At 39.0% G+C, this 16,698-nt stretch overlaps 1 protein-coding gene across 3 annotated transcripts in view; it reads right to left on the reverse strand.

The window, feature by feature from the left end:
* Positions 1 to 16,698, reverse strand: part of LOC136831463 (uncharacterized) — a 177,057-nt gene that overhangs the window by 114,794 nt on the left and 45,565 nt on the right. For all 3 annotated transcript variants that reach the window (XR_010850893.1, XM_067091954.1, XM_067091955.1), the window contains 2 exons: positions 16,613 to 16,694; positions 19 to 11,981 (listed from right to left, as the gene is read on the reverse strand). Coding sequence is in view for 2 of the 3 variants with exons in the window: in XM_067091954.1 (XP_066948055.1) it covers positions 19 to 11,981; positions 16,613 to 16,694 (12,045 nt within the window). In the remaining variant the exon portion in view is untranslated. The remainder of the gene's footprint in view (positions 1 to 18; positions 11,982 to 16,612; positions 16,695 to 16,698) is intronic.

The following is a 16,698-nucleotide window of genomic DNA, read 5'->3' on the forward strand; positions in this document are numbered from 1 at the left end:
TAAACCTCTGTAACTTACTTGTGCATTCTTTAGCTGATTCTGGACTCTCTGGCATTGGCCTCAGTTCTTCAGCTTTACTGTGATCTTGTACATCTGTAGCTTTAAAACTGCCTACTGGTTGCATCATGCCAGAAAAAGGCACACACCTCACCAAACTTTTCTTTGGTTCACTGACTTCTCTTGGAGTTTCTTCAGGTAAAACGGGCAAGCCCTCATAAGAGATCCTCCTCTTCTTCAACAAAGAAGGCTTTACAGATGGGCTACCATCTTCCCATGAGACTCTGCGCTTCGGTTTCCTCTTGCTAAGAAATGCAGGAGATGGGGTCTTTTCATTACCAGAGGAGTCTCCACCAATGGGCGTTAAATGAAGAGGTGTTAACCGTGAGAATTTCTGTGGCTGTGGTGTACTAGTGTGATGATGCTGCTGGGATAAAGCAACGCTTGGTAAACCTTGAGTCAGAGATACATTACCATCTCTAGATTGCTGGTTATTTTGTCCACTTGAATTTTTCTGAATACTTCCATTACCAACAGTACTGGAACCAGGAGGCAGTGCAGTGGATGATTTCTTATTTGAATCCAACTTTTTGTCCGATTTTGAGGATGAACCACCATCATCTTTATCTTCATCCTTCTTTTTCATAGACTTTAGGATCTTGCGAGCTTCCGCCCACTTCATCACCTCTGATGGTGAAGGTGGAACTTTTACTGGGGTCATGATGGACTTCGAAATTTTGTTGTCCTTTTTATTCACAATTAATTCCTGAGTAGATGGTCCAGCACAATCAGAATTCATGCTGCTCAGCAATAAACGCCAGTTGTAGAGCCCATTATTTTGATGAGGACCTTCAAAACTTTCAAAATCTGAAACTTCTTTGGATTTTAACTTCAGAACCTGGCCTCCAACTTCCATTGGTTTGGCAGGAATATCAAGTCTGTTACTACAAAATGCACCTGGGTGTATAACATCTGGAATATTATAATCTGCAAGGCTATTAATGATATCATCACAACTTGGTGGGGGTGGACAGTAAACAAGAACAACTGAATTTGAAGCCTTTGTAGAAGAAAACGAAGTTTTCAACTTTGGTTTGTTATTTCCTGTGTTCTTGTATGTTTCTTGTCTTTTTTTATTTGATCTTCCTTTATCTTTGTTTGAATTTTCACCTTCTTTACTCTGTGTACTCTCACTGTTGCCCTGCTCACGATAGAAACCCAAGCCAGTACTTCCTGCACCATAAGAAACGGGTAAAGTGTTCTCCTTAGGGAAAGAAAGTTTTGAAGGTTTTTCTGTACTAGATGCAGTGTAACTAATTCCATATGAAATTGACTTTGCTGGTAGAGGAACATATTCTTCATGACTTTCCAAGTCATCTAAAGGCTTGCTGGATTTAATATCAGATATATCACTTGGAATGTATTCTGGACAAGGTTTATCAAGACCAAATGGAAGAGGGCAATATTCATCATCGGTACTACACGCAGTATTGGTGTCTTTTACGCCTGATACATCTCCAAGGCGCTTTTTAAGCAAAGAATCACACTTTGTTTTACTATATTTCAATGACTTTTTATCAGGTGTGTCTGTAGTAGGTTTGGAGTTAGGTTTCACGCTAGATTTGTATTTTCCCTTTGTGTCATCAGTCAGGGCATGTGGTCTCCCTTTGTCATCAGGTTTAAATCTTACTTTAGAAGAGGATGTTGGTTTATACTCTACTTCTAACCTTTCCTTACATATTGAAGAAGGGTTGTATTCAGCCTTTGTACGTGATTTAACTATTGTTGTTGGCTCATATTCATTTTCTGTGTCCTCTTTCCAATTAGAGCCTATGTCTGTTTCCTTTATACCAAAACTGGAGCTAGGTTCAAATAAAGATTCTAAGGATTCCTTGGACATGGTCTTAGATCCTGATTTATCTTTAGATGTGGAAGGTTGAGGTTTGTATTCCTCAGAAACTTCACTCTTTTCAGCTAGGGATGAGTGGCCAAATAACTCTGTCAGCTGCTTCCTCAAACTTGAGCCACGCATTTGTTGTTTACATGAGGGATTTTCATTTTCACAATCTTCAAACAAGTTGGCAACCATTTGCTTCAATCTTTTTCTTTTTTCACTTGCTGCCTCTTGTTTTGCTGCCTCTTGGCCACTAGCATTGCTGTCACTTTGATCCCAACGACTTTTCTTTGTCACTGCTGTTGCACTTGCATTTTTATCCTTAACATCCCAACGACTAATACGCTTCTTGCCTTTGCTAATAGAACTATTCTCTGTGGTTACTAAGAGTATTTTTCCATCCCCATTTTGGCTAGAATCAAACTTAGGTAGCAAGTTTACACCACCAGTAACAATATCACGTTTTTCAAAACATCCTTGAACTCTACTGAGCACTTCAGTTGGATCAATCTTATCTGAGGATTTACACAGGTCTTCCATTCTCATGTTTTCATCATCTGTGACTTTAGGGTCATGTGCTGGAGTGCAATCACTCTTTGTAGTCAAGGAAGACAGTTCCCGTAATGGCCCCTTGCATGGTTCCAAGGGAACTTCATTCTTTTGTGTCAATGGCAATGTATCATGGTTTTCAATTTTTGCTGGGTGTACACTCTTGATGCCATTTTCATCTGAATCAATCTTATCTCTGCTGGGCTCCTGCATACATGAATGGTGTTTTTCTTTGAATGTTGTAAGTACTTTAGTTTTGCCACAAGAATTCACACTAGGATTTCTGCAAGAATTTTCAGAAGGTTTTTTATCTTTTTTATTGGCAAGGGACTCCTTAGAACTTTCTTGTCTTTGTGTCTTTTTTGTGCTCGTTTTGTTTCTGTTCTTGTCAGCTGTGGAGAGCAACTCCTTTTTGTCCAAGCCTGAGACCTCTTTACTATCATTTTTACTGTCCGTATTGTGAATTTTCGTGGGATTCCCTTCTGAGCTGGAATTACCACATACGTTCTGATCTGCCTTTCGTAGTGGTGCAACAGAATCCTTTGCTTTATCCTTTGCTTTGATGTCTTTCTCCTTTTTATCAAAAGTTTTTCCATGGTCTTTCGTCTTGGATACTAACTGTGGTTTTTGTTTGTCAAGCATCTCTTTGTTATGTTTTTTATTTTCTGGCTGACTCAATTTCTTTGAAGATTCATTGTTTGTTCCTTTTGTTTTATCTTTACTTGTACTACCAATTAGTTTTTCCATACTTCCCATATTGCCTTTTAAGTCTGTCCTTTTTTTATCAACTTTTTGGGAATCAGGAATCTTTTCATTACAAACTTTAATTCCTGTAATACTGGGTACAATTTCAGCACTTGAATTATTTATCTCCTTAACTTCCTTACTTTTTTCTGTTACTTCCTGCACTTTATTTTCACATAATGGCTTCTCTTTCTGTACAAGAGAAAGAACTTTCTTTTTCTTCTTTTTAGGTTTTGTGTTGTAATCCTCACCAAATATTTTTGCCATTTCTCTATCAAAACCTGTTGATGGGATATTCTTGTCTTCAGCCTTTTTTGCTACACTTTTTGTTGTTGTTTTTATTAGATCAACTGACATTTTCCGCTCTTTCTTAGGGATCTCTTCAATCTTTTCTTTTTCCACCTGGGACTTGTCCTCATTCTTTTTTTCTTCAATCTTTTCTTTTTCCACCTGGGACTTGTCCTCTTTCTTTTTGTCATGTCCCTTTTCATTCAGACTTTCTTCTCTTTTGACTCTGGGAGCTTTCCTTTCCACATCTTGGTTTGTTTCTCCGCTATCACTGGTCCTTTTAAGTGAATCGTTTTCTTTAATTTTTGAAAGATCTTGCTTAGAATCAGACTTTCTTACTTTATCTTTTTTAGAGGATCTTCTGTCACTTTCTGAATGAGATTTATCACTTTTCCCATGAGCTGTGTGTTTTTTAGATTTACCTGTATCATGTTCTTGATATGGTTTTTCATATGATGATGACCTATGAGACTTTTCCTTTGAGTGTGATGATGATTTCTTACTCTGAGAAACAGAACTTCTAGAACTTCTACTCTCCAAAGAACTACTTCTTGAACTATTTTTGGAAGTACCACTACTGCTCTTTCCACTAGATGGTTTCTCTGTACTGCCATGATGATCTTTACTGTTACTGGGATGCTTTTTACTACTTTTATCACTTGAAGAAGCTTTTCGATCACTTGAATTTTTAGATGCTCTCTGTTTATTTTCATTATGCAAACTGTTTTTTTCTGAAAGAGCCTTAGGATCAGACATAGGAAATGTACTTTCACTAACTGAAGAGTGACTGTTTGTTTTATCTAAAATTTTGCTATTCTCTTTTTCCTTGTGAGAACCTTCCTTGTCATTTTCGATTTCTATTTTTCCATTTTCATCCAAGCTTCCACAAGTTTCAGGTTCTACATGTGAACTCTCTTTATTTTTGCAAGGTGTTATGGCTTTATCCTTTATACTTCCATCATTGCTGACCCGAGTTGTTTCAGTCACATCAGAATTCAAGGCTTTTGAACACGACTCTCTATCTTCTTTAATCGGTGCAGCACTACTACCATCACTATTGGAAGACCATTCCATAGTAGCTAAGTCTTCACTAACAATATGTTCCTTGTTTACCACTGATTTTTTCATTGCTGGATCTGCATTGGACTCAGACTGACAGTTCTTTTCTGCCTCTAATAATGAATCCTTTGTCTCACCTGAATCTAACTTTTGAGGGTCCCTATGACTACACTCACTGACAGTGTGATCCACAGAAGTTGAAGCTTCTGGGTTTTCACAATCAACTTCCAGTGCTGCATGCCTTTTGGAAACGGACCTACTTGTACTATCTGAAGTAGCAGGAGGCTTTGGCTCTGCTGATATTGCTAAGCCACTGCCTTGGGTAGTCACTTCTTGTCTATCGCTGAAAATGCTAATTTTAGTGCTCTTAATATTTTCAATGTTGACTAAATCTCTTGAAATGGTTATACGAAAAGATCCACTGTTAACTTGTGCCGATGAATTATCCTCAACAGAGCTCTTGTCCTTTCCACTTGTTTGAGGTATACTGCTTATTGCCAAGTCCTCCTCCACCTTCTTCTGAGCTATCAATCCACCATCCTGCTCTTCAGAGTTGGCTCCTTCACTATCATACTTCCCTTTTTTCAGCTCATGATTACTTATTTCACTGTGACTTTTCTCATTCAGAATATTTACACAGGACTTGCCTGCTTTATCTACAGAACTTTCAGTTGGCGTTTGGTTCTGGCAATTTTGGAATCTCTCTTCTGCACTTACCTTACTCCTCCCACAAGATGTTAGTTGAATTTCTTCAGGATCTCTATAGGTTACAGAGGACTCATTATTTGATATTTCTGACGAGTTTACTTTATCAAATTGCTCATTAGGCACTTTCTTTGTTTGAGATGAGGAATCCTCTTCAGTGTGTTTTGAAGGATCAGGTTTAGAAAATATACTGTCACTTTTGTGTGGTAGGGGGCTTTCTCTTTCATATGTCTGTTCATGCACTTTAGCCTTGTTTATACATTTGTCTTTATCAATTTTGGATGTATCCATATCTACAATATCTGATTTCTTTATTGATGTGCTGGAATTACATTTAGTTTGTTTGCTAGAAACACATTCAGAAGTTGCTGCTTCTTTGTTACTAACCAAATCAGTGAGAAGTTCCCTTTCAATCTTTGCCAAACTTTGACTTGATTTATTATCAGACTTTCTCTCCTTTTGCTCTTCATTGATTTGTTCACCTGAGTATGGTTTGATAGAATCTTGCTTCTCATTTGTTTTTGAATAATCAGTGATTGAGGTGTCTGACAGCCTCTTGGACACGTTATGCACACTTCCTTCAGCTGCTTCTACAGCATTCATTTTCTCTACGCTGGAATTATGAGATGGGGTTGGAGGTAAACTTATATTCAACTCAGAAGAAACCTCCTTTCTTGAATCCAGAAGTTCATTTGCACTTTTATCTTTCCCATTTCTGTGTTTTGTTCCTTCTTCTTGAAGCTGATTTCTAGTCTCCAACAGGCATTCTTCACTGGTCTTAAGGGAGTCTTTTGGCAGTTCACAGTCCTTATCATTTTCTTGGTCCTTTCCTTTGGCCTTTGATTCCAAAGGACTTTTACACTGGCCCACAGAACTCTTATTTTTTGGAGAATTTCTATTCTTTATTTCAGTGTCATCTACTTTAACAGGTGATGGTAACATTTCTTTTACTAATTTATCTTTGTGATGGTCTATCTTCAATCGTTTAGATGAATCTCTACTGACGTTATTAGAGGATTTTTTCCCACTGGCATCAACAGAGTGCTGCCCACCTTTACCTGGAGATTCCAAAGAATGTCTCCTTTTCTGAGAATGACTTTTCCTGGAATGTAGCTGATCTTTCTTCCGAGTTTCTGTCACATCTTCCTTGCTTGAGTGGCAGGAATCTTTTTTATTCAAACAACTAGAACCTTTGCCCTGGCCCATAAGAGAATCTTGCCGTTTTTCTTCTGAAAGAGTCTTATTTTTAGTTTGAGAAACTTCTCTATTTGCCTCTTTATATACTCTTTTGTCTCGATTCAGGAAATCCTCTTCCTTATCACCTTGGCTCTCTTTGTGTTTCTTTTTAAACAATTCCTTCCTGTTAGGTTCCTTTTTGTCTGGCTCTGGTGAAACTTTTTTGACATCTTCATCACCAGACTTCTCTTTACAAAACTCACCCTCTTTAGAGATATTTTTGCTTGGTTTTGAGGAATCTTTTTCAACACTTCTATAGTTTTCCATTTTCCCCTTGTATGCATCTTCACCTTTTTTATTGGGTTTGGCAAGATCTTTCCTCGTATCAACTTGGTGTTTTGAAGAATGCGCTTTACCCAACTTGTTCTCCTTAGATTCCTTTTTGTTAGAGTTCACCAAATTTTTTCTATCAGTTTTGCTTTTCTCAGAAGCATGTTGGACATTCTTGTCTTTTATTCCATTCTCTGTGGAATTTTTTATCTTAGTACATGTAGTGTTCTCAGAATGTTTCCTCTCCCTTTCACCCTCCCTCATTTCTTTTCTGTCATGACTGGATTCTCCTGTAAGTGTTTTCTCACCACAATCATTAGTGTTTCCATGGCTGGAATACTTTGAGCTGTTCTTGTCACCTTCCAACAACTCTCCCTGATTAAACTCACTGGATTTTACACAGCTTGATTCTCCTGGAATTTTTTGTTGTGAGGAATTCCTACCTGTCACTGTAAATTCTTTTATGTTTGATTTTGTCACATCTTTAAAATCCTTTTCATTTAACAAGTTTCTGCCTTTAAAGTTTGGATATTCGCCATCACCAGCGCTTTCCTGTTGGTTAACTTGCAATTCCTTGACTTCCTCATTGTTTTTCTTAGAGTCCTTCTGACAGATAGCTTCCTGTCCTGCTTGAATATTCTCTTCACGACGGTCATTCTTATCTGACTCTCTTTCTACAGTTTGATGAATCACTGACACTGATTTTTCTGGCACAGATTTTCTGGATTTGCCTGACTTTTCTTTATCTGTCATACACACACTTTCATGGTTATCTTCATCTTGTGCACTGCCATGATTTTTACTATGTTCTGAAGTGTCAGGTTCTATTCTAGATGATGATGCTACTGCCATATGCATTTCCAATTCTTGAACATGGCTGACTTCAGTGTCATTTTGAGTTGCTCTCTCTGTTTCTTTTACATCTGTCTCCTGATGTTTTTCATCAACAATGTTCTTATTATTTTGCTTAGGTGACCCTGCTAATTCATCACCAGACTTTTGCATTACAGCACTGCCTTGAACTATATTCTGAGTACCAGCATCAGCCTCAGAATGGAGGTTTTTGTTCTGCATGTTGGCCTTTCTCATATCTTTAACACCATCTTCCTTTTCATTTTGTAGACCATGAGTATTAAAACTCTTTTCTTTACTATGACAATTTTCATCTACACTTTTATGACTTTGCTGACTTGGATGAATGATAATTTTGTCTGAATGAGTATTGCCTTTTTCAGTGGCTTTAAGCCCCCGAAGTCTCTTTATCTTCAAAGTGCGCCTGCCACAAAGCTCAAGAGGTATCACTTTTGGATCATTTACCACTTTAGTACTTGGTGTGTTACCACCCATCAACTCCTCCACTCCACTATCACAAGAATTGACACTACTCTGACTTTCTTTAAGCTGCAGGCTTTTATCAGGAACATTTGCTCTTTTAGCTCCTCCTGTAGTCTGGTCTTTATTTGTCTCCAGACACATCTTGCTTAACATGCTATCTTCCTCATCTCTCAACTTGTCAAATTTGCTACCTAAACTTGTGGTATCACCAATGTTTACCTTCTGAGTATCTACATTTCTTTGACTTTCCTTCTCCCTAAACACTGAAACTTCAGGATCTTCCCCTGCAACCTGGCTCTTATTCTTAGAGTGAGCAAGTACTTCACTTGAAAAGTCACTTTTTGCAGAACACTGGGTGTATTTCTCATCATTACTGCCACTGTTTTTCTGCAGACTGTATATTTCCTCAGCTCCAGGGCTTTCAAGAGTAGTTCTTAAATTGCTCTCACTTTCATTATTCTGACTTGCAAACTGCAAGAGATTCTTCTTTTGTCCAACTTGTTTTTCACCTTCACCTTCCTGCTCTACTGGCTTTTCAGATTCTGCTTCCTTCTCAAGTAATGGCTTTTCAGATTCTGCTTCCTTCTCAAGTACTGGCTTTTCAGATTCTGCTTCCTTCTCAAGTACTGGCTTTTCAGATTCTGCTCCCTTCTCAAGTACTGGTTTTTCAGATTCTGCTTTCTTTTCAAGTACTGGCTCTTCAGATTCTGCTTCCTTCTCAAGTACTGGCTTGTCAGATTCTGCTTCCTTCTCAAGTACTGGTTTTTCAGATTCTGCTTCCTTCTCAAGTACTGGTTTTTCAGATTCTGCTTCCTTCTCAAGTACTGGTTTTCCAGATTCTGTTTCTTTCTCAAGTATGGGCTTTTCAGATTCTGCTCCCTTATCAAGTACTGATGTTTCAGATTCTGCTTCCTTCTCGAGTACTGGTTTTTCAGATTCTGCTTCCTTCTCAAGTACTGGTTTTTCAGATTCTGCTTTTCTTAATTTGAAAATAAGTTGTCCCAAGTTTCTCTCTTCTATGCTTGCTTGTGCACCATGTGCATGACTAGTGCTTGATGTATCTTTAGTTCTAACTTTACCTTCACCTTCATTAGTTTCAACAGTGACATCTTGAGAATTTATTTGTGACACTTTATCCTCAGACCCAAGACTTTTCTTTTCTTTCATTTCAACCTTTTTGTTTTTCTCACTGGGTTTGACAGCTTCATTTGCTTCCTCTGTATCTTGCAATGAACTCATGAATGAATCTGCAACTCCAGCTGCTTCTTTTCTTACATTATTACATGGATCTTTTAAAGCTGAACAGCTGTGCTGTTGTTTGAGATTATCAGACTCTGAGTTTTCCTGAGACAAAGTCACTTCCTTTTCAACTTGTACTTCACTTATTTTCTTTAATTTGTCTCCAACGTCAGTATCTTTGGCAGCACTTGAAGTTATAGAGCATTCTTCTTCACATTTCTTATTTGAACTTTGGGAAGCCAGCTGAGGGCAAAGTTTTTCTTGGTTTGTTTTGTTCTGTTGTTCATGAAGTGAAAACCCTTCAGTAGGTGTTCCAGTTGGCTGAGCAGATTCTTTTACACCATCCTCAACCATAATCCTTTGGTACATTTTTGAAAAATCAGAGCTGGCCTGATTTTCATTATTCCCCTCTTGTTCTTTTTTACCGCCCTCTGTAGTACCCTCTCCTTTTTCCTCACGAGATTCTAGAGAGTCTGATGACTTTCTGGTAACTAACTTGAGTTTCTTTAGCTTTTCTGTGTCTTCTGCTGTACTGATAGTTCCTTCTGAGGAAGAGTTGCTTGTACCCAAAGGTAGTTTCGAAGACTCTCTGGAATTTCCTCTCCCAAAGAAAGCTCCTGGTGTAGGTATGAGAGCACATGATTCCATAGCCTTATCGGGAATCAATTTTTTTGTAGAGTTATTAGTGTCATCTGATACTTCTGGAATGACTTTAGGTGTCATATTTTCAGACAAATTACTGTCTCCCAAAGAGCATGAAGCTTCCTTGCACAAATATTGATCAGTGTTCTCAGAACACTCAGAAGTATCTTTAGAGGACTGGTTTGTAGCTAAATCAACAATAGTCTCTAATATTTGTTCTGTTTCTTTGCAAGTCAATCTGGTGTCATGGCTATCCCTCTCTGCACATGCTCCAGGATTATTTTTCAACGACTCTGCCCTGACATTTTCATCAGTAGTTTCAGATGTTCCTGGAATTTCTTTCGATGGTAAGTTTTTGGATATAACACTACTCTCCTGTTTTGTTATTTTTACATTAGATTCCTTTTCAGCTGAGACAATTAACACTTCCTGTGACTGTGTAGGTTTTACTAATGATAATCTATCACTTGTTCCCACTACAGCTGCACTCCCAGTTTCTTTGCATTCTGATTCATCTAAGGTATTTTGAGAGTTTTCTTCGTAAGATTTTGTCCTATTTTGTGAATTCTTGTTTTCAAATGACATATTTTCTAGGGCAGATTCCTCACAGGTAGTCTGATTTACAGCAGTTGATAACTCTGTGGACAGGGTATCGTTACAAGATTCATCTATAGCAGAGCTGTTACTTGGAATTTGTAATCTTGGACTGTTTTCTGATGATAAATTATCCAAGTGTTTATCATGGTCTACTAATACGGTGGAATTTTCTCCTGTAAATTTGGATGCATTAACTTTACCTGATTGATCTTGCAAATTCTGTTCTTCCTTTGCATGTAGAACAGTCTTTTTGTCAATTTTCTTAGAATTACACTGATCCTGAAATGGAACAATGACACTCCCACTACAATTCTCTGAATTAATTTTAGATACAAGATTAGAGGGGCTTTCCTTCTCTGAAAGACAGCTAACACTCGATAAATTCAACTGAGCTTCTGTTCCTTCTGTATCTTGCTGAGAAACATCAATATTTGGCCTATTGTCCACATCCTTTTCTAAAGGCAATGGAATACTGTCAGAATTCCTGCCAACAGATTCATCTGTCTCTGCGGGATCAAAGGATACTGATGAGTCATCCAACTCAAAAGAATTAGGTGCTTCAGGATTTTCATTCCCAAATAAATCATCTTCCAAATCATCAAAATCTGCTTCAGTGGATGAATGGCAAATATCAACTTTAGGCTCTATGGATTCAGTAGGCTCCTCTAGGATCTTAGTTTCCTTGTCATCACCTTTCACACTATCAATATTCTGGTTAACATCTCTGCTGGATATTTCAAGGTCACTGTCACATTCATCATTATGCATGGTCAAAATAACTTCCGAACCTTCATCCTCTGACAGAGCATCAGCTGTGTCATGATCACTGCTAATACCTGAAACAGTCATTGCATCACTTTTATCCTTTGGTAACTGTTTGCGTTCTGCTCCTGCAGCAACGTTCGCTTTTTCATTACTGTTTCGTGACTCCATTGATGACACTTCACCTTCCTCCCCACAAGATGCATCACTCTGTAGGAGAGAAGGAGAGGGATTATCTGAAAGTGAAAACACCTTGTCAATCTGACAGATATTCACACTTCCAGATGATGTTCCACTATCTGTTCTGACCCTCTCAGATAACATGTCATGTACTCCAACTTCATCTTCCACTGTTACTTCACTCAAGGGATCTTGCACTTTGCGTACATGGGAGCCACTGACTTCAGGAAGTTGTTCAAAATCAATCTCCTCAACTGGCTCAACCAGGTCTTCAGTGAGGCCTAGACTTTCCTTCAAGTAACTTGTTCTTTTCTTATCACTCTTCTCTATTGGGATTATTTTTTCAGCTCTGTGCTCAATTCCACTCAAGTCAGTGTGATCAAACATAGGTGTGTTTTGCACCAAATCCACTGGAGATGATAAAATGGCCATTGTATGGTCAGATGCTGAATCTGAAGGGTCTCGACGTACAGGACTCTCAAAGCTGAGGAAAAAGTTTAAAGTCATTTCCCAAAGCTGAGCTACCTTGTGTAAAGACTACAACTAAAGAAAAATAAAAAATAAAAAGTGACTAGATACCTTAAACATTGAAAATATATACATTTTCATAATAACATTTATTATTTAGATACTAACCTACTGCTAAAATTAGCTTATATCTCCTCGCCTATCAGCGTGGATATATAAGCTAACTTTAACTTCATCCCAGATAATGCTGCACATTAAAATCTTTTGCCCAGATGAAAAATGAAAATTAATGTCTTGTATAATATATTTTCCTTAATGTATTATGATGATGTACTGTATTCTACAAAGAAATACAAGAACTACACCAAATCAGTTAAAATTAAAGTACTCAATTTTAGATTCATTATTCATTAATGCCTAACATCTAATCAGCATAACAGATATTCATTTATAGAATATAAAGTTGAGATTTAACCATATACACACCCTCAATTATACAGAACCTTCATTCACTCTCTTAAATGTTCCTAGACAAGAGCATTCTCATTTCAAATGTCTGTTTTCAAACCTTTGAATCATAGGCAGGTACTAACTGTCCTCTTCCTTATTCCACACATAATGATGTGGCACAAGGATAAAGAGGAGATGGAGGCTGGCACTTTATATATGACTGATGAGTTTGAAAACATAGATTTTGTTCTAAAATCTTTGTTTCATTATAAACCATTTAATCAGAGAATTAACCCTGTCTCATCTCAAACCCATTAATCATACAGACTAAACAACTTTGGTTGGAGGTCAACAAGCTATGGAAGGCACTGAAATGGCCAGGTGCCAATCCAGGGTAGTCAGCACACATCAAAACCTTGAAGTGGACTGTCACAGGATGACAAAGCTGTCAAGATATTGACTGACAAGCCAATTCACACATTCCACCTTTAACAAATTAGTCTTAGGTTGCAAGATACCGCAAATTGTGACCAAAATTCTCCTCCAACAAGATGAATTCCTTTCACTCCCATCCAGGTGACAAAGCCTACAACTGCACCTAAGCCTTGGGGATTGAGAATGACCAAAGTCACAGGAACAGGATAGCAACAGCAGAAACAGCGACTCCTTGGCAAAATGAGAGCTCCCAGAGTTACTAGGAGGTTCCATGGACGATGACTGATTACCCTTCAAAAACTGAAAAATTCAAATGGAAGAAAAGAATCTGAAGGACTCACCCCTTAAGCTGCAGCATAGAAAGAGAAACAAATGTTAAAGGCATAATCAAAGGTCCATCAAGCAAAACAGACAGAGGAGGAGGTGGAGGATCATGGCAAGAGTAACAAGTGGAGCAGCAAAGGGATGAGCAGCAGAAGCAGCAGAGGCCTCCTCCCTTTCTCCCCTCTTCCTTCCTCTTCCAATGGGCAGAGGAACAGCAAACGAACCGTCACATGCTGGACTGCCGTGCTTGCAGGTGATCTAGATGACTGAGTATCCTACCTATAATCTAGCTCTATTTGGATTAGTAGATGCAAATCCTTCCTTCTCTCTAGCAAGGGCAGAGAGGGACTGACTATGAGTAAACCTGTTGGCTATTCTTAGCTTTAGTCTCTGACACTTTTTGAATCAAGGATACTGCATTCCTTTAATTCGAAATGCCCAGAAGTTTGATGATTGAACACCTCTCTTCTTCAATAGATCAAAGGTATTGTCTCCTTCCTTGGCTCTTTCATGACCATGAAGAGATTACCCAGGTGAGCCAAACTACCAGTCACTTCAGAGATTTAGTCAGAATCCTCCCTCTAAAAATAAGTCTCCCATACGTAAAGACCAAGGGTTTGTATTCGTGTAGGAACAAATGACAAATTTTTAAAGCAATCTGTATTTTTCCTAACATACAAACCTGAGGTCTTTACATTATTGGCCAACCTCTTACCACCCCTAATTCTCTTACCTGGGCCAAAAGGTAAACAGCATAGAACTGAATGTATACCAACAGGGTGGGCGGTGCTTCCGCCCCTACCATTGGTAACTGTTACCATAACCAACCTTGCAAAAGTTTAACAGCCGGTTTTCCAGCTCGCTGAAAGTTAATCCCACACACCTCAGAAACCTTTGGATGCTGCTGAGTAGGAAACAGTAATTCCAGCTTTGTTGATATTATTATTGTTATTCAGAAGATGAACCCTATTCATAAGGAACAAGCCCACAAGGGCCACTGACTTGATATTCAAGCTTCCCAAGAATGTGGGGTGCCACGTTCATCCAGTCAGTAATCTGATGTCTCTTTGCCACTTATTAATGACCAGGACCCTCTAGGCATGAGGAGGAGGAGGAAACCACCCGGTTCCCCAAGCAGGCTTCCCAACTTTGATCCTAGGCGTTTAAATGGAAAACTAGGTCTGGGTTTGTAGTATGAAGGCACTTCCCTTCTAATGGTTTGTGTTCGGACAGCCACTACTGTAGGTTCGACCTAATTCAGGGATAAAGGGAAAACAAAAGTGTCCAGCTGTGCTTCCCTGCCCCAAATGTTATAAAACCTCCTCACACTTTCCTTCGAAAGTAACCAAAGAAGTCAGTTGTCCAGGTAAAGAATGATGTTCCAGAACATGAAGCAAACGCTAGAGGAGTGAGGACTCGAGAGTAGGCTTGCCATAGAGAGGCCGGAACACAGATCCTCGCACTAGAGGGCTCTGTCCTCCCAGATGGACTTGAGATACTCCCAGAGTCCAGCAGGAACATAGAAGGATACTTTCTGCATAACTCAGGTCTTCATCCAAATGCCCTTGGGTAGATGACAGGATTGTTCGGTTCATCTCTATCCTGAATTTCGTCTTCTATTCTAAGAGAAAAAAGAAACGTTGCAGGCCGTGCAGATTCACTGACTACTAGGCAGTCTCGCGGACAACGAGGGAACTTGCAGATCCTCGTCCTGACCCGCAGACCACCATGCGGACTAGCTGCTGACCCTGTGGACTTTTTGACAGTCAGTGGACACTTGGACATTCGAGCGCACTCGATTATAGTGGGCTCAATAACACTACGCACAGGCTGAAGACATATGCGGAAAACACAGAAACCTAGCACAGGCATAACTGTGGGTTTGATAAACTGAGCCAAACCCTTCTGCAGAACAGACACAGTTCTCTCAAATGTGTCCTGACGGAAGAGGAAATGCAGGCCTGGAGGCGAAAAGAACAGGGCTGAATGTGACTGTGTGACTCCCTCAGCAGTAAGAGAGCACCCAAGTTTTCTCTTCTTGAGGTTTCAAAGTAAAGAGCAGAGATCACTAAAAGACACCTCAATCGTCCTTACCCACACAGGACAGGACTCAGAGACATAATGAGTTAATGTCTCTCAACTAAAAACTGGAAGTCCTCCATCTTCTTAACCAGACTTCCTGCTGTCTAAGAGGAGGGAGCATTCTTCGCAAAGCTCAAAAATACTGGACAAAAATGTCATCCAAAAAGGGGACCTCTCTATATGCAGACTACTGCTCTCCGTATGGCGCCCAGATGCACGAGACTGATACTAAAGAACTGGTGCCAGGTTACCGGGAACTGGCGCCGGTCACTTGATGGCGTTCAAGAAAGAACAACAGTGCATTCTAAAAAACTGTCTGTGAGTGGGTGATAAATGTTCGCAGGCAGGAGACAAGTAGTGGATAGATATTGACGCTCTGCAGTAGACCCTGAGCGTTCTGGAATCAGCACCTAGCACTAGGGCACTTTCAAACATTAACTCTTAAGACTTGAAAAAAAAAGTTGAACTGGTTAGCCAGCAAGGTAACAGAAGGCCAGAAAATGAGGCATTGTACAAGGATCTGAAAGTGAAACAGGGAGAAAACCCTTCATCTGGACTAAGGAGTAATAGTTAAGAGGGATCAGAGAACAAGAAGGAAGAAGGAAATGGGAATAAAGGTAAGGTATCTGGCAAAAAGAAAAAAAAAGTGGGTGCAGCTAGGGATAAAAGCAAGAAATGAAATACTGCAATTACTAAAGTAAACAGGCAAATGACAAAATACCCAGGCCAAGTGAAAAGGAAAACATCCCAATAAATTAACCTAACACCACACTAGAAAACAACAATCAAAAGCATAACAAAAAGTAGCATTTTTACAGTAATGCTGAGAGGGACTAATGATGCACTGGCCCCAGACCACAAAACTTTAATGAATTACATATACTGTATTGTAGTATAACTGAAACCTGTGAGAATGAACACAATGTAGGAAAATACTTATGTAAATGACAGACCAAGGATATAAATATTTAGAAGCTAAATCCCAGGAGAGAGCCATGAAAGTGTGCTTACTTCACCAGTTGCATGAAAGGATGAACAGTAACTGAGGACTAGCCATGCAAAGGTAAGGTTTCTGGAACATGATCAGTGAAAGTTGGTGCAACTGGGGTCTCTCGTGTGGATAAAGGCAACATATGATTAATGGGACTGTAATGAACAAATGAATTTTGTTTTTAAAGCTTTAAATAGTATCCTACTATACTTGAGACAGTACACAATATCAAACAGTACCTGCAGGTTAGAATACCACAGTACACAGTACAAGCAACTATACTTGTGATCAAAAGAATAACAATTCCACGGTACATCTATATTATTTATACTTTTCTAATAACATTTGTAAAGAGTAAATTTTACCTTCCAGGCTGACAAGTTAGGAAAGTTGGATAAAGCTGCCTTGTTCGCACACTTCTTTGACAACCTGATCTTCCTGGGACCCCTAG

The sequence above is a fragment of the Macrobrachium rosenbergii genome, chromosome 48, assembly GCF_040412425.1.
Source record: "Macrobrachium rosenbergii isolate ZJJX-2024 chromosome 48, ASM4041242v1, whole genome shotgun sequence".
Lineage (NCBI taxonomy): Eukaryota > Metazoa > Arthropoda > Malacostraca > Decapoda > Palaemonidae > Macrobrachium > Macrobrachium rosenbergii.